Raw genomic sequence first — 22,638 nt, 5'->3', positions numbered from 1 at the left:
TTTTTTTGAGCTCTTCCAATATTCAAAAGAGGGACCTAACTTTGCTGTTATTAAAAACAACAGCATTATATTGCTTTTTTTTGTCTCATCTTTGAGAAAATTCAACTTTTTCTTCCCCTGGTGATTCAATTTTTATCAATATCGAATCTCTAATGTCTCATGAAAAGGATTCAACCAAGCTCAATGGAGGTGCAGGAAGTTTGTTTCTAAATTCAAAACTTCTTCATAATACTGTCTCTGTCTTGACTAATATATAATGTTTATGGACCAGTAAATAAATCTACTATTTCAAGCTTGCTTATCAATTCATTTCAGATCCTGTAATAAGCTTTTAACACTTTCAGCTAAAAAAAAATGTGGCATAAAAGTTTCTTGAAAAAGAATCTTAAGGCTTACATCAAGTCAACACAAAACCTATCCATATTCTGATATGCATCACCTGTAAGTATGAGTGGCTTTAATGTCCTTATAACAAGTTGCTTAGCAGTGAGAATTCAGCTTGGAGAATCCTTTTGTTGGTTTACATTTTGCAACTGTGAAACAGAGATTGCCACATGAAAAGGTGCCAAAAGTAGCACTAGGCATTGAGTTAGAGAATCAAACAAGATTTAAGAACAAATAAAAGCAGGCAAGCAGCTTCATTACGTGAATTTTGATGAATAGGGTGCAAACAAGAAATCATTAGAGAGCCTTTAACCATCACCTAATAACACAAACTAATAAAAGCACCTGGGAGAGCTGTAAGAAGAATCGGTTCCCTTTCATTCCATGAAGCCTGCCAGAGCAGGCAGAGCCCAGGCACAGCTCCTTCCCTGTCTGAGCAACTTGCTCTGTGTCTGCTCTAAACATTCTCCATCCCTGTGAGCATCACTCACAGAAACATTCAGCAATATTCACATATTGTTGTGATACTATTAAATTAACCATGTCTCATACCTGCAACAGATCTCAAAGTGCAAATCAAAGGTGGAGAAAGCATTAAATCTTATGAAAATATGAACTGGGCAGTTTCTACAGGAGCACAGTGGCCTGGAGAGCCACTCTCCTGGCTGAGCTGCTGTGGGCAGCACTCCCTGCTCCCACCCGAGACATTTGCTCTGTGTTTGCCCTGCAGTGAGAAAACAGAAACTTAGACCTCAAAAAAGGAATACAAATCTAACAGTGGCTCAGACTGGAGACTAATGGGGGGAGATACAGAGAGTTTTGGTTAGAAAACACATGATGGGGTTAGAAAAACTAGAGGGGGAAGTTCTCCTTTATATCTTTCTCTTTACCTATATCTTTACCTATATTATTTTATGGTTTTGATAACACTACACTGAAACCACAATCTGAGATAATACAATTTCCATACTGTTTTCTCAAACTTTTTAGATGCTTTCTCATCAAACCACCTGAGAGCATTTGTGGAAATTAGAATTAATTTAATAGCAAAGTTTTTGCACAGACTTAAACCTAATGGTCATATTTCTATAGATCCTCTCAATGTAAGCCTATAATTTTTCTGAAAAAAACCAACAGAAACTTAGCAACTTTTTTGTTAATCAAACGAACCTAACAGATTGGTTATTAAAAACCAGTTCAAAATTTAAGATTCTAAGAAAAAAGAGCAAGTATTTAACATGTATATTCAAACATCTAGTTAAAAAAAAAAAAAACAACCATCCCCCAAAAACCCAGCACAAACCCCCAGGTATCCTACCCTTCTCCCCAAACCAATCAAACATCAAACCAGCTATCCAGACTTTGAATTTGTGCCTTTACATCCCTTAAGAATTTAGAAATTTGAATTGAAACTGCCTGTTCTAGAAAGACACTATCACTCTATAAGCCAGTCTATGCTTCACTGTGAAGAAACCACTGGATGCAGAGGCTGTTGATCCAGCAGGATCCACCAGTACTAATTTGCTCAAGGAAATGTCAAAGTTAAACATGAAGCAGTTGGCATCAGCTGAACCCAACGTGACTGCTCAGTGTTCCCCAGAAGAGTCAGCTGCACTGGGGGGCTCCTGGTCTCAAGGAGCAGTTGCTGGAGCTCCTCAGAATAAAACTGCCTTGATAAAGAGCTGTGAAACAGCCCCAGTTGCTTTGTGACAGCAGGCTATTAATGGAAAGTCTTCCAAAAAAAGAAATCAAAACAAGGCTCTCTAATGCATTTGCATTTCTGGCATGATCTCAGAGGAACTGAGGAATCAAGACTGTGGAATCCTTCCAGCTGTCAACAATAGAAAATAAAGAGAAGGAAAAAGATATTTAGAACTGGCCTGTAGTTGGAAAGCAAAGGAAAGCTAAGTTTTGTGGCCCTTTTTGTACGTCTGGATGACAACTGGTAGTGACTTGTATTATCTCCCTTTCTCCTGTAAATCATTTGGAAGGATGCTGTGCCACCTGTGAGACAGGCTGGCCTTCAGCTGCTGACAGGGCTCTTAGGCAAGGTGAGTTTCCAGCCAGTCCCAAGTCTTTTCCTTAGATTGGTTTTGTAAGGACAGTCCCTCACCAGCCTTTCTGCAGTACCAGAACCACCAGTTCTCAGCCTGGTCACACACATCAATCTCCATAATCTCCTAATCCCATCATGCTTTCCAGTCAGACTCAAAGTAGAAACTTAAGTCTTGGAAATTCCTCAATTTCTTCAAGGCTCCCTGTTTTTCTCTTTGCCATCTTCTCCAGCTGCAGACAGCGCTCACAAGTATAACTGACTCGCCTTAACATATCTACTAAATTCATAGAATAAATAGCTGGGGTTTTTTTAACTGGCTTCTGCCCAGTGCCTGCTTCAGACCACAAGGAGACAAACTATTCACAAATATCTAATTGAATTTTGCTACATTTTTAGCTGAAAAAAGATAGAAAAGAGACAGAAGTTTTGGAAAACGCAGAAACAATAATGATTCAGTTTTTGAAATTTGGAACCATTTCATTTTGAAGACTTTAAAGCAAATATTTTCACCTTTCATTTTGAGGATTTCACTCTGCTTTTCCTTTTTTTTTTTACCCACATTGAAAAGTAAAACAAAAAGGTTGAAACTTAGAGTGAGAAAAAACCTAACCCACATTTTCCTGTAGACTGAAGTGCTTCATATTGCCCTTCCTAACCAAATTTTCCAATTGGAAAATGCCAAATTTCTTCTTTCATCCCTTCCAAGTCTTACCAATGGCCTTTTTATTTGTTTGGCCTCCACATTACTCCTTTCTGGTTTTGCAGCAAGTTTTTCAGGTAAGCTGGAGATGCAGGTGCCAGAAGTGAACAAAATCTTTGTGGCAGGGTCAGGAAGGTTTTAGATGCCCAGTCCCTGTCCTCAGTCTCAGCACCTGAGAGAATCACTCAGAGCCATCCTCTACTACTGGAACTCCAACTCCCCAAACTCCCTCCTCTCAAATTTATAAATTATTATAATTATTTTATTTTTTCACATTATGTTTTCAGAAAACCGAAGCTCACAAGCTAACAAAGATTTTACACTTTTCCATGTTTGCTAGTCCCCATAATTGACAGGTTTCTGTCAAGTAAAACAATTATCCACCTGTTTGCAGGAAAAAGTATTAACAAACATGCTCAACACTGTTCCGTTAGGCAGAACATTTCACACCTCATTACTTAACTGAGGAGTTAGCCTGGTGTTCAGTGTACAAAATTCCTGCTGATTCCAGTAGGAATAAGCTATTTGTTTACCCAAGAAATAATTCCCATGTCATATACATTACAGATTTAATTATTCACTATGCAATATTAAAGTCCAGATTTCCAAGTTCTTCCCGAATCACGTGGATTTGCAGTTGGGACTTCCCATTTCATTCCACACTAACAACTGTTCTCCAGGTCTGAAGGCTGAAGACCAAGAGGGACCTTACAAAATAGCAGGGTCAGAAATCTTTTTCTTAGGGAGTATTGAGACAATACTGAACTTTTCTGTTATTACAAATGGAGGTTTTGGGGCATGGCAGTACACAGCAAACCAGTCCCTCTTTTGCAGATTTTGAAAGATCTGTCAGCACAGTAAGAGTCCCAAATTTCAGGGGTTTGGTGTACATAGGCTTCTATGCCCACACATTATTTTTTATCATTTATAAAAAGTCATTCTCATTTTCTCCAGTGTTCTAGTTATTGCTCCTAAATTAGCAGAGCATCAGGTACAAGGAATCTTCTCAAAACAATCCAATTTCCATATTAAGCTGCCAGTTTCCCTTCCTTTTGATTTACTAGGTTGTTTTTTTCAGATCCAAACTATGCAAGATAAACACCGGTTATCACTATAACCGTAAGGATGCTGTTATGGTTCTGCTTGTAGGTGTGTATCTATTTATTTCACAAATCATTACCCCCGACATGAATAAAAGGAGAGAAAAGCTCAGTTTCTGAAAATCCCACTGTTCCAGCCCCATGACACCCAGCACAGGTGCATTAGGCAGAAAGGAACCATTGTACAGGAGCGACGTGTGAGGCAGTACCTTGGTGGGGCGAGGCAGGGATCCAAGGAGAGAGGAATGACAAATAGCATCCTACATGGATGGAAAAGGTCACTGCAATAAAAGCAACCTGGGGAACTGGGAGCAAGTGCAGTGTTGCTACAGACTGGAAGAAAACACAAAATCCAAACAAATGGAACAGAGCAAGAGACAAAACTTCCTTCACGTGTGAATGTCAGACTGAGCTGTGGAATCATTTTGGGAGCTGACAAAATGGAAAAAGATTCCCTCTATGCCTTGATGTGAAACCATCTGAAAATTAAGCATTTACTCAGGCCAGTAATTAACTTCTACAAACATTCAAAGTCCTTGACTTCTCTGTGTAACAATCTGTCAGAAACATAAATTATGCATATTTGCAATGTAATAGAAAAGGCAATGTTGTTTGGTTGATTTGCTTCCATGAGAAAAAAACAACCCCTCATCTATAGTTTTAGTCCATAATAACTTCAAACATTGTGGGAATTACAAACTCCACAGGAACTGGTCAGTTCAAGACTTGCACTGGAGTTCCTGACTCCTTGGAGTCTTGCAGTGTCAGCTGCGCACGGGCCACACCAGGGCAGACACGGTGCAAGCAAAGAGCATCACCACAGAGAGCCCCATGAAACACCACGCTCAGCTCTGAGTGCAGCCCATCTGAACATCTGCTTGTTCTCCCAAGAGAAATTTGAGTAACCCTGCACCAAAATAAAGCAGTTGTTTAGTGGAGGAACCCCAGATCTTTATTACATTCCCACTGCAGCAGTGTCTGCACAAGGTAGCTAAAGTTGAGGCTGTAAGAAAATCCTGGTCTGCAAAAGCATTCACCTGCAGAAGATGCGGTGAGGCAGGCACATCCTTACAGGAAGGCTTAGGGCATTTGAAGAGCTCGGTTAGGAAGTAACAGGAAAGGATATTTTGCTTGGCTGAGCTCTGTTTTCAGCAGAGGTTTCATCAATAAAGCTCTATGTGCAAACCCTTTTAGGGCACATGCTACCAGAGGGCAACAGGGCTGTGGCAGGGAAACACAAAGGGAAAAATATTCTGAGTAAAATGACAGAGTACAGATTTCTTTCTGTTTATGCTGAAGGGATGTTGCAGACATGCATGGGAGAACTGCCAGGCAAAGAGTCAGGCATTAATAGGGGGAAAAAAAAAAAATAACACTGAGAATGATTAGTAACCACTGATCAGTTTCTCCAGTGATGTGCTGAAGTTTCCCATCTCCTGTACTTTTTAAAATAAGACTGAATACCTTCTGAAGGAAAAAGAAGTCCTAATTTCTATTGATTTCATCATACTGTATATGAAGACAAACTCAGTTTCTAGAGATGCTAATGTGATAAATAGGTGAAATATATTTACAGTTTGCCTGATAAGATGCTAATATTTATAATCATATTAGAAACAGGTATCAAAACTGTAAATCTATTAATGTAATTTTATAACTAGGAGTAATAATTAAGCACTAGATAAATGCACAGTTTATCATTTAAATAAACCAGAAGTGTATGGCATATCAAAATCAGAAAATCCATAAGACAAGATATTGACTCAGATGAAAAGTGCCTCCTTGCCTTCAAGTGTTTGTAACGGCACTGATTTGGATTTATAGGGAGAAAGAAGGAAGTTATTAAACTGTTGGCTATTACAAAACCAACCAACCAAGCCGCCCACAGAACCTTCTGTGTACTAATATTGCAAAATATTTTGAAACAATGATATCCTAAATTTGAGGTTCTCTACTTTGTAGCCCACGAAGCGCAAGCTTGCATATGTTCAACTCTTCACTTTCAATCAGCTACCAAATTGCGTTGGTAGCAGTTAAAAACATGAACTGCTTTCTAAATGTTGCCTTTCCACATAAACAGCAGCACTACCCACTATGGAAATTGTCAGGACTGTGCCACGGCCAATGAAAAGGAGATGCAGTTCAGAAGATAAAAAACTCTGTATCAAAAGAAAAAATTATTAGAAAGCCTGAAAAATTCTTCCCATACAGCATGACTTACAGCAGAGAGAGTTAGCAAGAACAGTTTTAGCCTTTTCTACACACAAAGGAAAAACACACAAGCAGCATCTGGACTCAGCATATGAAAGAAGGAGAAGAAAAAAAAAAGGGTATTTTCTGCTTATAATTGTAGTATCCTCAGTGCCTTTCAGTTTTTGAGCAAGGTACCAAGTCTAAGCACTGATCTTGGTGCAATGACAGAGCAGCAATATTGAGGCTTTACGTTTCAAAAGCTTCAAAAGCTTTCCAAAATTTCACAGTTATTGGTGATTTTTAAGTAGCTGCCATGAGACAGAATACGCACTGGAAATGAGAAAAGGCCTGACTGGCCACAGTCACCGGGTTGTGTCCCAGCCATCAGGGAAGCTGTCAGAAAGCAGAGCAATACACAGAGAAATGGAAACTTGGAAATTCAGTGCTGCAGCTGCTTTGCTGGGGGGCTTTTATTGCTACAGGGGTTCCCAGTTCAACACATTTACAAACCTTAAACAATGAAAAGCAGCTAATAAAAAAACCTCTCCATTTCTCAAAACCATGGTGAGCTTAAGAAAAATATGTAAACAACAGAATTCAAGTCTGTTCTCAATTCTATAGCTTTTTGTAATTCATTATCATTTTTATTACCATAGAACCTTCTGTTTGAGATTTGATTGCTGTTATTATGAATTCATACATTAATAAATAGAATGTTTCTGCAATATCTTAGTATCTAGAATCATGTCTTCTGGCTGAAATTCAGACATCTGCAGGCATCATCAACACAGGGTACAGAGATTAGCAGCAGCAATAATATCAGTAATAGTTGCAGCAACATGGAGCCGATACTTTAGAAAAAGCACACTCTTCGGTTTCAACGGGAAAACATTGTTCATGCTGTTCCCTCCATTTCTAATTCCAGTTCTAAGCTCTAAAATTAGCCTCAATGCTCAAGAGATGCAACAGAATGAGAATGAAACCGGACATTAAGGATTTAGGGAATTTAAGTGTTAGAAACAGTGTTAGAAAGGAGAAAAATTATTTATTTAAAGGCCTTGCTGCTACATCCACACACTGTTTAAACAATATGTGTACAAAGACACTCTTGCTTACAACCTCAAAGCTAGGCCAGGCTCCAGAGCAGAAACGAATACATTACTTACTTTGAATTTGGAAACAGAAATGAAAATGATCAATCTACCAGCCTTTTTTTGCATTGCTGTAAAATGTCATCAGAAGAAAGTTCCTTATGGCATTTCCTTGGGAATATACTGAATAAGAAGTACCCTTTCTCAGGAGAATTATATACACAGCTGTAATGGAGCGCTGCTTTTTGGAGACAGTTATAGGAACTACAGGAAGTAATTTAGAAAACACAAACCTGGAACCTAAACTGATTTTAACTGTTGCTGCTCTAAGCATAACTTGACAAATTCTACAATGTGATATTCTGAAAGAGGTTCCAAAAGATGCTGCTGAACTCTTAATCATATACAGCAGTTAGGACAGGAAGATGGTGGAGGAGGCCAACATTTTCTTTCTGATTAACTGTTCCTCCATACCTGATCTCAGAAGTGATGAACAGACAACAAATGAAACAAAACCAAAAGTAAACAAACACAAGAACAACCAACAAGCACCAGGGAAAACAACACACTTTCTCCTGGCCCCAGCTGCAATATTGACAAGGAGAGGAAGATTCCAATTCCTTGTCTCTCTTGTTGCCGTGTTTCCTTCATTACCTACTGAGCTACCCAAACTCTTTTATTCAGTCTTTTATGCAAACCAAAGTCAATCCTTCATGAGGATTAAAAAAAAAAAAAAAAAAGCTATGGATTCTAGATTTTCTGGCCACTACTGTATTTTCTATCCTGTATGTTGATAGGTACAGAAAATTGAGGTCTTAGTTCAGTAGGGGGTGATGCTTAATCACCTGAAGGCATGTAATTATTTTTCTATTGGATTCATTTATTTCTTAAAGATGACTATACTTCTATATATTGGTTTGCATTATAGAGTAGAAACTGGAAATAATTCTTTACTTGATGCCAGATTGTAAGAGGGCTATAAAACAAACACTTCCAAGCACTCCCAGCAGAGGATCTAAAATAAGTCTCCCAGCTACAGTGCATTAGTTCAAGTTCTGGCTTCTTTCAGAAAAGATTTTTACAAACTGGATTAAACTGCATGTAGGTGGTGGTAATTACACATTAATAATAATGAAATTCTATAGACAGGTAGTATCTGCTGAATGCAGGAGATGCATCTAGATAATTATACTGAATGTAAAATGAAAACTGATATTTTACACAAGATTTCCACCCAATAGGGTCATAAGCAAAAGGAGTCTTATTCTTTATTTCAACTCTAACTAACAGACAGCATTAAAGAACAGCACTTATTTCCTTCAAGCCAACCTGTTTCTCTTTTCTTCTCTCCTTGCTGCCAGAAACTGCTTGAGAAAAAATCGAAGCAAATCTTGTCTTCTAAGCAGCGTCCAAACTACTCCATGGGCAGATATTGTTACATTGAGGCAAATGATTTGTATCATTTTTGTGAGCCAAAAAGACACAAAGACCGAAAAAATGGGCACCATCTCCCTTCCAGTCAAACTTCAGCAAGTTCTTGGGAATCATGACAATATCTAAACCACAGTTTAGAATTTCCCCCAAATCAAAATACTCCAGCGATCATTCTGCTTTTACTTTCTCACTGTTAGAATGGCAGAAGCTGATGCATGTGTCCAATTATGGATCCATTATATGAAAACCTAATATGGGAGTAGGTATATCCTATGGCTTTTACTCAGTTGAAAAATGAACAAACAGTTTTTGTGTTGTGAGTTCAAAATTTGGTTTAATAGCAGTAAATCCTCTACAGTAAAGGCAAAGGTGCAGATAACAGAACCCTTCTCTTTTTTCCATGTAAGGTTGAAAAACAGCCTGTTTTATTGTATTTTGACTGAAGACATTAAGATGGCATTTCAACAAGCTGAGTCACCTTCCTTACATTACCAGAAAAAAATATATGAAACACATACAAGAAGAAGAAATAAACCTATCCCTACTGCTGTAAGAAACCATCTCAGAAAATGGTATGACAGGAACTGACCTTCTTTCAAAAGAAAAAAAAAAAAAAAAAATCCACTAACTTTCCTTTGGTAAAAGGTCTCATTTCCTTCTACAATGTTTGTGTTTTTCAAAATACTATCAGCAGGTGCACCAGATTTCAAAAACCTCTTGTCCTTCATCACATATAATTGTGCTGCATATTATATTAAGAAATACAAGCAGAGGAATGTAAGTGATGGGAGTTCAATTAAAACCAGCATAATATCTCGTTGCATAGAAAATGATTCTGCAACTGAAACAGGTTCTAATGAGAGAAAAAAGGAATACATTTTCACATATTTTTAATTACACAGAACTTTCTCAAACATGATTTTTAATAATATATTCCATTAGGTTAACATCATATTTAAAGAAAGTGCATTTTCTGATTTCATTTCAAGTCTGATTTTGAGCAATTATTGTGTCATTGTTCTGCAGTAGAAAGGTTGAATTCATTTACTGTGTGGTTATGCTAGTTATGATTGATGTCGCTTCTCCAAATGATAAACCAATCACCCCAATGATGTAATGTCATTTTAAGAGCGCTATAATCACATTTCTCTCAAACTGGGAGTTCTGATGAGTTCTAACAAAGATTTATTGTAGATTAAAGGTCTTCATAATATCAACAATAGATTGCTCATTTGATAGAATATTTGATTAGGTAATTTTTTTAAGCAAATGATTTCTTTCATATATATTAAGAATGGCTCTTGTGAAGGGCACAGGGCAACACACGTGGATGAGTGTCATCTCATATCCAAAAAGGATAAAGCTGTTGAGGAGCCATCCTGTAATTACAGAGCTTGGAGCAAGAGAAGTATCCAATCAGACAAACAAGAGGACACTTCTATTGTGTAATTAGTAGAAGACATTGGTAAATATTAAAAAAAAAAAAAAAAATTAAAAAAGAAAAATAAAAAAATATGACCAGAGCCTGATCAACCTTTTCTTGTCATGTAGATGGTAAAAGCTACTCTGCAAATCTTTCAGGGATAGGGCTAAGCCATAAAAAGTAGTAACCTTCTCCAATTTCATGTATAAGTCATTATCTGTGGTATTTTCTTATAAACTCTCTAAAGAAACATTGTGAGAACTAAACAAAAGAAATGACACCATTAGGAAAGGGTCATTATTTTCCAGAGGATGCATTAAGTCCAGAAGAACTCATGCTACAGAACCCTCCGTGGTGATCAAGCAATTATGCACGTGTCTGTGGTAAAAAAATACTAAAAAAGGACACCTGCACCTTATACCCTGAAAATTTAAAATCATTATATATTATGTGACTGTTTAATAAAGAAGTAAATGGGATATGGGGGGAGAAAAGTGTTAAAATGGAGAATGGACAAAGCAAAGCCTATCAGAGGATGCCAAAAAGGTTCCTTCGGTCAGCCTTCAGTAATAATTGTTAAACATGAAGCTTTTAAGGATAGAAAGAAACAATGATTATGATTTAAAATGAAACATAAAGAGCTCTTCCATCAAATTTTCTGATGTTCTTTTATTGCTACTTCCTTCATTTGGCTTCCTAAGAAAAGCCATGCTGGTTCCCTCAGTCCCAGCAGTGGCTGTAATTACCAAGTACTCAAGCATCCTCCAAGTCTCTTTTTTTAGTTCACATTCCCTGACTTTAATTTTCTTCTACTTATTTCATCCCTCTCCCATTTACTTTTCCCATTCCCTTTTAAAATCTCATCAACTGCTTGATCCACCACACCCTTTAGACAATGTTCTCTCTTGTTCTTTATTCTGTTCTTGAGCCGTGAACATTCCCTGTTCCTGAGATGAGGCAAGCATTCCCCAGCTCCTCCTGCACATAGGTAATGATCCACCACCAACCCAGGAAGCAGAGCTGCTTTTTCCATGAATATCCCTTTGCATTTCTCTGCCCTAAGGCCCCCTTGTCATTTTATTTCTCTGTTACTTGGACTCACAGGTGCTTTTGTGGTTCTCCATAAGCTGATCTCATTCTTAGCACCCTGCCATCACCTCTTTCCTATGCCACCATCTTCTCTGAGTATTTTAATGTCCTGTGAAAATTCGCTGAGGAGCTCCAACTTGTGCTCACTGTCTTTCAAATAACTAACTGCTCACCATGCAGGAACCTTCCCTCTTACTCTTTGTTAGGTGAAATGCTTCCTTGAAAGCATTTAGTGACAGATTTTGCTGAAACCCTTTTGACAACACAAAGACCCTTCAATCAGCTGGATCACCTTTATTCAGAAATGGCTGAGCCCTGCAAAGGACCCTTGAAGCTACACTGACTCAAAGATAAATCACACCCACTCACTTCCTGACCCTCTCCCCATTTCCATGGTTTCTACAGAGTTGCCCATTACAGATTGTGAGGTCTGCAGCTCCCAGATCACTCTCTGAATCTCTTAAAACCCCCTCAAAAGTGACATCATTTTTTCCATAATAATAAACTCGAGGAGCAAGGAAGCACACTCAATCTCTGAATTATTATTTCTTTGTGCAATTATATTTTAGCATACCTGAACAGGGTTAAAGGATAATTCAGGATGGAAGGAACCCCAGGAGGTGCCTAGTCCAGTGTCCTGCCAAGCAAAGGCACCTCTGAGGTCAGAACAAGTAGCTCAGGATTTCAGCCTAAGTGTTGTTGGAAAGCTCCAAGGACAGAGACTGGACAGGCTCCCAGGGCCACCTGTTCTAACCCAATGCTTAGGGAAGAATTTATACCAAACATCCACTCTGAATGTTCTGTTTCAGCTTCTGCTCCCTGTCTCACCCTCCCAGCACACACCCCCAGCCCCTGTTAAAGGGGGGGTGTTCAGGTGTGCTGTGTGCACCCCAGCAGTCCCACACCACACAGAACCTCCAGTGTTGCTCAGAGCTGCCTTGTTACAGCAGAGAGACCCCTCAGGCCGCCCAAAAACTGCACAGAAGCTCTAAACCTATCATGTTTAGTTAAATAACACCCAACATATATCTATGATAAAAAATAAAAAAAGGGAGCTAGAACAGCTTCTTTTGATTTCCCAGTATTTCTAAAAAGGGATTGCATCTTCATTCTTCAGTTTTTGGCTGTCAAAATGAAAAGTCATCACCTACTAATAAAAATTAAAATAAAAAAAAAAGAGAAGAGAAAAAAAGAAGAAAGCAAGCCCTAGGCACTACAGATTCCATGACTGATAGAGCTGCAAGTGTTTTAAAATAGTGGCCTGAAAGACAAGGATTAACTTGCTGAAAAATAGCAGATCTTAGTTAAATGCGACATTACAAGTATAGAAGCAGACAGATTTGGAAACAAGAACAGACACAGACTGGCAGAAGCAACGTGCATTTTTAGATACAAAACCTCATCACCAAATGATATACTAGATTAGCTCATGCAGAACGAAGAACCATTGTGTGTACATTTCTCTCCTACCAGATGCAATGAGGAGCAGGAAACCTACTTTGAAAAATAAATCCCACTGATGACAAGAATTCAATAGTATTTTTTATGCTGCTTCTACCATACTTCAGACTAAAAAACCTCTCTATAGTAAAATGAAGGAACACCATATATGATGGATTGTGTTTCCAGGAATTTTCCATTAAATGAACCAGTGAGACTTTCTTTGCCCCATTTCCATAGATGCTCTCAGTTTTGTGCTGATGCAAGAACACATTTGCACATTAAAAAAGAATGCATAAAATTGGCACAAACATGTCACAAACAAACTCCATATGTTTGTAATTTTCTTACCACTGCTGGAAGCCTGCTGTGGCCCTGAACACGCTCTCAGCAGATATGAATTGGGAGAGAACTCCTCATCAGGATTGGTGTCCATGATTTGATGGGACGTGTTGCTGTCTAGCAATGGCATCTGGCAGCTAACTGGTGGAGGATTATGAGAACTGGGCAGCTGAGCAGATGGGAGAAGGCTAGACGAGGATGTAGGTGGAATGGGACGACCTGGGAAAGAGGACACAGGGATCAAAGATCAGCAATGAATGTAATGAAAAACCCCACCAGCCAAGTAATTGCACTGTAACTGCCCATGGTTACACTCGATTACTGCTGTGCACAGCCCCTCAATCTCTGCCCTGGTACCAACCTGTCCCTTTGTATCACATTTCCTGAAATTACATCACATCTGTAAATCTCTTAAAATAGTAGTAATGGCCTGATTGATATTTTATTTTTTTTTAACCAGGAAAATTTCTCCAGCACAGGAATCTCTGAGGCATTAAACAACCATATCAGGGCTTTCTCCAAGCTAAGGTTCTTCCTGTGATGCTGCGGATCTCCCCAGAGCCCACTGAGAGATGTGACAGGAGGCACAGGGGACAGCAGCACTGAAAGGCAATTATTCCACTTTAGAGATGGGTTAAAGCTGGAATCTGGGCTGGCTCTCTCAGCACTGCTGTCCTTCCTCACCCATTGCCTTCTGCACCAGAGCTGCAGGAGCAGAATTTCCTGCCCAGCCAGGTTAGTTCCAACCCTGAAGCCCAAACCCTAACGGGTACAATACCTCAGCCCACAGCAACAACATGGTCTTGGTCACCTAAAGCAATGGCATCAAGTCAACAACAACATTCATACTCATGTATCCTATTCTTTTGTCAAGTCCCAGAACCTTACACCAACCCATTCCATCAAACGCACAGAGACGAAGACAGGTTTTTTTTTTGTTTGTTTTGCATTTCAAGTTTATCTAGTGCATTGAAGAAATTCTTCATGAATAATTTAAATGTAAGAAAATATGACCTTTGTGATACTGCCAAAGTCTGTAAGGCAGAGATCTGCTACAAATGTTAAAACACAGCAAAACTACATCAAATGGTGTATCCTTATTGCCACCATTCTTAAAGAAAGAGTAGCAGAGAAAATAGACACTGATTTGCTCACTAGTTACATCTTCATTTTTGAATCAAGGACCTCACACTTTATATGAATTATCCTTGGGTTTGTACCATTAGGTAAACTTACGTAATCACACAAGAAACTCCAAATGAGAGCGGAAAAAAAGGCAAGAAAATGAAAAGTTCCAGCTCCCACATATAAATTGTATTTGGGATGCAGCAATCAACCAAGGGCACATGTAGATACTGAAAACCACCAACTTTGCACTGCCTGGTACCAGCAAATAGCATGAAGTACTTCCTTCCCTTCAAAAACTTTTGAAATAAAATAAATACCAGAACATAGGCAAGTGACTTCCATCATTATTTTTTACTGTATTTTCAGCACTGGATAAATTGATAAGACTTGAATGACCAAGTTATTGTAAGACAAAAATCAATTTAAGCTACTCCATAGTAACTCCCATCTACAATCTTTTATGCTACAGAAAATTAAATATGCATTGAATACTTTCATTGTGGACTTGCATTTGAGAGGAAATAATTTTAATATTGATGATAGGAATAATTACTGTTATTATTCATGCTTATGCTATTCTTATGAAATACTACCATGAATATCCTAAACATTCAAGGGAAGTTTGAGCAAGACCAGCTTCTAATTATCTCTTTGCAATGTGTTGCAAAGAAGCAGAGAGGCTGAGGTTTGACACACCTCTGACAGGAACGTGACACTCATGCCCACTGTGTGCATTTAATTTTCACATATGCTGGCTCTGCTTCAACACTGTGAAGTTGAAAGCAGCAGCTTTATAAATTCTAAATCTGCATTTACTGCATGTATCATATGGAAATATATTACTATAACATAAAACTGTTAGATGTGTGAGGGTATGAGATGAAGGAAAAGATTTTTTCCTTTTGTGGAAACTGCATATGGTATTTTAGAGCAATTTAGGAATATTTTTGTAGAATACATTGAAAAATGATAAAACCCCCAAACCTTAAGAATTCCTTTGTCAGGAATGCTAATGACATTGTTACCATCATGAAATAATACAGCCCAAATCCCTAAAGAAAAGGCAAAATGTCTAATTACTGCAACTCTGTTTGTAGTTTAGAGGAAACAGAAGGTATGAAGCTGTTAAATGTTGCATCATTTTGGTGGGAAGTTGGCTCCTGAGGAAGATCTGTCCACAGTCACATACTAATGGGAAAACAGAGATGTCTGTGAGTCACAGAACCTACTGCAAATCCATCCTCTGGTTAGATTGCCTAATAAACAGCCAAATTTAATTAAAATTTTTCTTGTGGTTGGGACATTCTTGATCTTTCTATGAAGTTGATTTTTTTACATCTACTAAACCTTAAACTTTCCACTACAGCCTTTCCCTCTTTGAGGTTCTCTAAAAAGCATGTTCTCTTTCTCCACTCCCAGCCCCTGAAACACACAGCATCTCTTAAGACACCCAGTCTTTTGTAAAATATGGTGGGAAATGAATTGAAAAATTACTTAACAGGAACAGAAAGACACCAGTAAGCTTTTTTGCCTTAAGAAATTAATCTAAGGGGTAACTATCTGCAGCACCACAGTTAAGAGAATGGCTTGTGAAAGTACCAAAGAGAAGTGTGGGAATGCAGTTAGGCTATAAAGAGCATCACAAATGTAATTTATTTTTTACTATACACTCTTAAGTGAGAAATAAGGGCTTTGATTCATACTTATATAAATATCTTGGTCAAATACGTTAAATGTAACATTTAAAAGAACAAACTAAGCTTTGCAGGTTCTACAAACCCGAGCTCCTTGTCAGACCCATTCATGTGCCTACGGATATCTCAACAGTCATATTTTTAAACTTCCCAGCTCTTTAAAAGATTCTAAATTTCCATTGCTTCACAATGGGATTTGCAATACCCTACAGTCTATAAAACTACTGTGGCTTATGATAACATCAGTATTCTATTACACTGCTGTTTTCAAAAGTTAAATCATAATAGAAGTTCCTACAATTTGTGTCTGGTCTTCATATAGTAATATATTAAAGCTTCTGTGAGTAAGTTTTTTATCTAGTTGTGCATTGACAGAACCCTATGTAATGGATACTTACAGTGACAGCAATAATGTAATTGTGTGACATAGTCAAAGAAACATAAACCAGATACAAATGCTAGAAAGGGAACCAGACTTAAAGCTGATACGTTATATTTTCAATGGGGGATTGTATCAGTTCTTTTTGCAGTATCTGTTCATATGCATGCTCATACTGCATATACTCATGCATGACAAAGACTTGTACAGATACTGAATAGAGCAGTTGTAAGGCATTCTTCAAAAAGAGCAAGCAGCCAAGAAGAAAAAAACAAATTTCCTCTCCTCCCACCCCTTTCTCCTGCCATTTATCTTATCTTCCTTTTTAGAGTGAAGGAAGAAACTTGGTAACTCTTAATTCAGATTTGGGCTTGCTTTGGGCTTTCACACCACACAGCACCTCAGTCTGCAAGGGCCTTCTTTACCCTCTTATCCCTTATATTCCTTTTTCCTTTCAAATCAGAGTCTCATGTTTCTTCACCAGCTCAGGAGCTTTTATGAAACCATTCCTCAATTACAGCTACACTTTAAGTCCTTAAGGCGTAAAATCTGCTGTAGAACCTACATTTAGAAATCAGGCCATGCTCACAGCTGGTAATGTCTCAAGCCCGGACAGGAAGGGGAGTTCTGTTCATCTCAATCACAGTAACACATTGGGAAAAGAGATACTTCAGTTGCTATTTAGCCTGAAAGACCACACCATCACCAGAAGGAAAAAAAAAAATACAAAAGATAAAAGACTGCCTGCAATCACTCCCAGCATGAATATACATAAACAAGAGACACAATCAAAGATGTGCAAGCTGCTCATCAGTTACTGAAGGATATTTGAGATATGCTTTCCATACTCCCTCTGTTATTCTTTCTCCTTTAAAGGACCTATAGAGTTTTGTGGATAAATAAAGCCCACGTGTATGTAAAACCCTGATCTCTATATTGCACCCAGGTGCATGACAGGAAACAGGGAACCAATAAACCCCCCTGGAATTTAACAATTTTGAGCAGTAAGCATGTAGATATGCATTCCAAATGTGCGTGCATCTATTTATATACTTTTGTGCATACTGAAGTATATTACCCACACACCTCTAGACAGACATGCATAATATCCAAAAACATACATTATTTTAGCAGGTCTAAAGATTAATCCAGACTCCTTAAATAGCTATTTTGCCATTAATTTGTTCAGGAGGGAACATCATAACCTGTGTGTTGCCATCTCACACTCTTAAGTTACTCATTTCAGTAAGTCCTGTCATTAGAAGGTAGCTCATTCCCAGAGGTGGTAAATACTGATCTCAAAGCTCATTGTATCTGGAATGGAATTCTCAAGCTTTTCCCATCAGGAAAATCTCTCTTCTAAGGTTAGACATGTGTAGCAATATCTGTGTAGATTGTTCAACCTCACACATTTTCAGCATGAATTTCATATTCCTAAGCAGCATATCTTCATTGATAACTTATATTTATGACAGAAAATCTTCTTATATGTAGAGGCTTTTATAAGCAATATCAGCTTTCAAGATTTTAAACAGCTGATAGTCTTCACAATCAAGGGGTTATTATATAACTGTTCTGCTCTTCTCTAAGGCTATCTGCTAGTCAAGCAGGCAATAAACATAAATGACCTGTGATAGTTACAGTTAGTCACATATATTGCTATCAGTAAAGCCCCTTCGTTCTACAGCTCTGGTCGTAAGGACCAGGACTCAGACAGAAAAGATCCACACAAGCCAATGTCTCCCTGTGCAGTCCTTGGCAGGTCAGATTGCAGAAAGAAGGGAAACTTTAAGAGAACTGTGTTTTTAAAAACCAGCTCTTCAGAAGATGTAGCAGCGTTCAAGTATTACTGCAGGAAGCTAAGGAAGTAAAGAGTGAAAGCAGAAGAGTTGTTTCTCCATAACTGATGGCATCAGAAACACTGTGTAAAATACTTAATTGGCAATTAAGATTTTGACATTTACTGATTGAAGCTGCTGATATTCATGTTACACCAATACAAAGCATACTTTGCACCCTGTGCAAAGTAATCCCATAAAATTATGTTAGTGACTTACATGATGGACAGGATCATTAACCGCAGTTGCTGCATTGCTCATATACACCAAAATTATACCCAGAAGGCTATCTAGCAACGGAATTGGGTGGATATTAACTGGAGGTGATAAAAGAGAAGGACCAGATATTGGCCTCCTTTGCTCCCTTCAGTCAGGAAAGCTGGACAGAACCAGTACAAGGACCACAGGCAGGACCCTGTAACAGCTCACAGCCCTCCTCCACTTAACACATTCGCACTAGGTTTTCAACTCAGCCTAAACTGAAGCACCTGCACTGTCAGCATTGCTGAGTTCACTTTAAAGAGCGAGAAAAGTTGCTAAATATGTCAGGAAACAGCTAGATAACGTAAGATGCACGTTTTTGCAGTGCAAAGCACTATAAATTGAGCAGACAGTTGATGAAGGTGAAGCTTTCCTGAGCTACAGCACATTCAGCAGACTCTCCCTTCGCTCCCCAGAAAAACTGCCTTCTGCAAAAGAAAAAAAAATCTCCTTCTAATATGTATGCATAGCACTGCTCACCACTGGCCTGGGCACTCTTAAGCAGTGTTATATTTAATAAATTAGATATATATTGTCCTAACTGGCATGAGGAACATAAATATTTCATATTTAGTGAAATTACTGCAGTTAACTGACATGGGTGGGGAACAGCACGATGTATGATTTTTGTAGCTCAACTGGCATTCGTGCTTCCACGCACTGGGGGCCAGCGGAGTCCCAGCTCTGCTCAGGGGAGAAAGTTATTCCCCCTAGAGCCAAGCATCCTGTGCTGCCAGCTCCCAGGAGAGAGGGACACAGCACCCAGGAGTTACCCAGGAGCAAGCAGCAATGCTCAGCCAGCTGTGCAGAGCACTTGGTTAACTCGTTAACACTTCAAGGGGGCAAGACAAAAGCCCCAAATGAAGTATGCAAGAAAAAGAGGGAAAGGAATCTAACAGTCTGTGATCGTTTTCTTCAGCACCAAGTTGTTTTCTCTTGCCTACACTGCTGCATTTTTTCTCTAAGGCAAACAGGATTCAAAAGAGCAAAAGATAAAGATATAAATCAGGATTTGGATGACAGAGAGTTATCACTGAAGAAAGGTACTTCCAGTCCTCCTGAAGCTTGTATCTCCAAAAGCAAACAGGCACAAAACCAGCCAAGCTAAGAAAAAGGTTTTCACACAGTCTATTTCACAAAAGTCAAAGGAGAAAACAAGGTCTTTTTAAAAGCCCAGACCTGTTTGCTGATGTGTTCAGGTATTTTTCTGCGTCAAAATGGATAGTAAGGGCCACTAAGGAAGCAGCTGATACCGCCATATCATACCAGAGCAAGACAGAGAATGCCTCTGAAGCAATTAAAAGAGAATGGCAAAAGAGAGATTTAGACACAGTAAGTCATCACCTATGATTTATACAACAGTGAGTCAGCAAAGGCAATTCAGTACCACAGGTCTGTTTTTCCCATTAAAAAAAAATAATAACTCCCTACGGCTTGCTTAGTTTTCTCAAAACTTGTTACAAAAAATTTTAAAATTATTTATTTTACAAAAACCAAAACAGAACAACAAACCATTAAAATATATTAATATGTTCCCTCTCCTCTGAAGTAAAACCATTTACTCAACAACCAGGAATACAGTCTGAGAACTGTAGATAATAGAAAAGGGAAAGATGAAGAACCACCAGCAAGTCCTGATCTCTGTTTTTTTATTACAGATCCATTCTACAAGCTCGTTTAAGCTTCGTTATCTTCCTTAAACCATTTGACCTCTGTATGTGATTAATATTTTCTGCAGTACTGCACATGTGTAATCTTTGAATATGGAAATCACTGTACCAATGCAAGATATTATCATTGCAAAAACTCTGCAGGAGAGTGAGACTGACTTGGAAATCAATCACTTCTGACTTCCAGTGTTAAAGTTAAATTAATTTTTCTAAGCAATCCATCTACAAAATGTATCAGTTTTATGAAATTTGGGTATTAAAAATAAGGAGACAGTCATGACTTCAGAATTATCTAAACCAATTCAGTACGTAAAGGAATAATTTGCTGCTGTCAAAAGCTAATGTCACTTAATTCTTGTCTAGTTAAATCATCTGATGCCCCTTTCTTTTTTAGTTAAACAAAGATAAATAATAAAAGCAATTTACAGCTAGAAGATGTTAGGGTTCTGCAGCTGTTCAATGTCTTCTGGGCAGATTAGATTCTGTAATGAGAAGTTACAAGCCTCATTTTATAAAAGCTGTTGCTGTCTCGGGAAAAACATCAGTGAGTAAGATTAGAAAACCCTTTTCCTTCATGAACCTATTACACTAGCAAGCTGATTACTTGGCATATGTTTGATACTTTCATAGCTGGAAAACAGTAATTTGTTTCAATGATTTTTTCCCATCACTCATAAAGTCAAAATGTCTCCTCTAATATTACCCTACCTCTGATTCAGCCAGGAAAAACAGACAAATCCATGGGAGAAAAACTCACACCAACCACAATTACTTTAACTTTCCTAAAAAAAGATTCTACTGAACTAACTATAACCAGTGTTAAATTGTAACAACTTATCAACTGCCAGTTCCTTGTGGGACAGAAATAACGTTCTAAGATTAGGAATGTATTTAGAATAAACTTATTGGAAGATCCACAACCATATGTGAATGAATGAATTTTATGGTAACTTAATAATATGTGCAGCTTTTAAAAACTGGGAAGAAAGAAAAGTCCCTGTTTATCAATCTTACCAGCTAAACATTCATGTCAGGGAATCCCACTAACAAAGGGGTTGTAATTAGGCCCTGGGTAGGTAATTAGCAGGCACCCTGTGAAATCTACCCTCTCAGATCAATCTAGAAGTACTTGATTTGATCTTTATTCTGGGGACACCTGGAGTTCAGACTAAGCTGGGTTACAAACTTGTTTCTACCATCCAAACACCTTCTGTTTATCTTCACCTTATTTTAGTGAAATTCTAAGTACTGTTAAACAACCACTCACACCATCTCCACTGCATATCCCCCTGAATGTTGGCTTTATGTCTATTAGAAAAATTTATATCCAGGAACACTGCAACACTTAGCCGATTCTAGTGCCTGGAGTCACTAATAGGTGGGAAAAATACCACTATCTTGAACAAACATGAGGAAACTCCAACCTGTAATTATTTAACCAACTCTGTGAGAGTTGTACATAGTTAGTACTAACTGGTGGGAGTTGGATAATGATTGGGCGATTTGTGTTAACTCTTTGAAGCCTACCAAAAAAGCAGCTCTATTTTCTGGTGGACAAATGAGAAATGAAAACAAGGCTTCATATGACCTACATTATGTAAATGGCCAAATAATTTAAATAATATGCTTAAAATCTGCTGTATCATGTGCCAGTGCTATATTCTGGCTAATTCTGCTTCAGGCTATTAAAGTCTACTTTTCTTAGTTCCACCTACATTAAAATACGGTGTTTCTATTTGCTTTCTAAATGTGTGGTGAACACACTGCTGAATTAGAGCTATCCCACTGCTGTGACACACTCTAGAGGTGTTTGTATCTTCATGCTGGCAGATAGCGAGGTGTAGTCAGAGAAGCATCAGGATGATGGAAAATAATCTTCCATTATTCTTGATACTGATACTTAAAGTTAGACAACATAATCTTAAGATTTACATTTTTCTTGCTTCATCTGTTTTTTGCTCTCAACATCCAGCCTTGCATTTCTTACACCACCCACAGTGACTTAGCAGGAGTTTTGGGTGCACAAGCAAACTGAAGGTTTGACTTTTCAGTCCTCTCTGTCACTGGTGGGATTTTCCGAAGCACAAAAGCATGTCAGCATTTAACTCCCCTCTGTCTTACTGCACTTCAGGTAGCTAAACATCCTTTTCCTTAAACATTTTACAGGTGCTACAAAAGTTTAAGACTGTTAATGATATTTTACAATGAACTTTTGTGTGCCCTTACAAGAAGTTACCATGCCTGTAACACATCCTCCTTCCAGACTGAACAATCATCCCAGCATTTAACAGCAAACCACAGTGAAACCTCCATGTAAGTCAATGCAAACTCTGTTTTTGCTTTCAGCACAGCCAGGGTTTCTGCAGCTTTCTGAAGTCCTGAAAAACTTCTGAACAGGGAGAAGCTCCCCCAGCCA

The 22,638-nt window shown here is 38.3% G+C and overlaps 1 protein-coding gene across 5 annotated transcripts in view; it reads right to left on the bottom strand.

The window, feature by feature from the left end:
- TENM2 (teneurin transmembrane protein 2) overlaps positions 1–22,638 on the bottom strand; it is a 742,100-nt gene that overhangs the window by 211,311 nt on the left and 508,151 nt on the right. For all 5 annotated transcript variants that reach the window (XM_032124698.1, XM_032124699.1, XM_032124697.1 and 2 more), the window contains one exon: positions 13,262–13,471. In XM_032124698.1, the coding sequence (XP_031980589.1) occupies positions 13,262–13,471 (210 nt within the window). The remainder of the gene's footprint in view (positions 1–13,261; positions 13,472–22,638) is intronic.

This window comes from Corvus moneduloides, chromosome 15 (genome assembly GCF_009650955.1).
Source record: "Corvus moneduloides isolate bCorMon1 chromosome 15, bCorMon1.pri, whole genome shotgun sequence".
In the NCBI taxonomy this organism is placed as follows: Eukaryota; Metazoa; Chordata; class Aves; order Passeriformes; family Corvidae; genus Corvus; species Corvus moneduloides.
The sequence above is the reverse complement of the archived record's forward strand: the minus strand, read 5'-3'. Positions and strand labels throughout refer to the sequence as shown.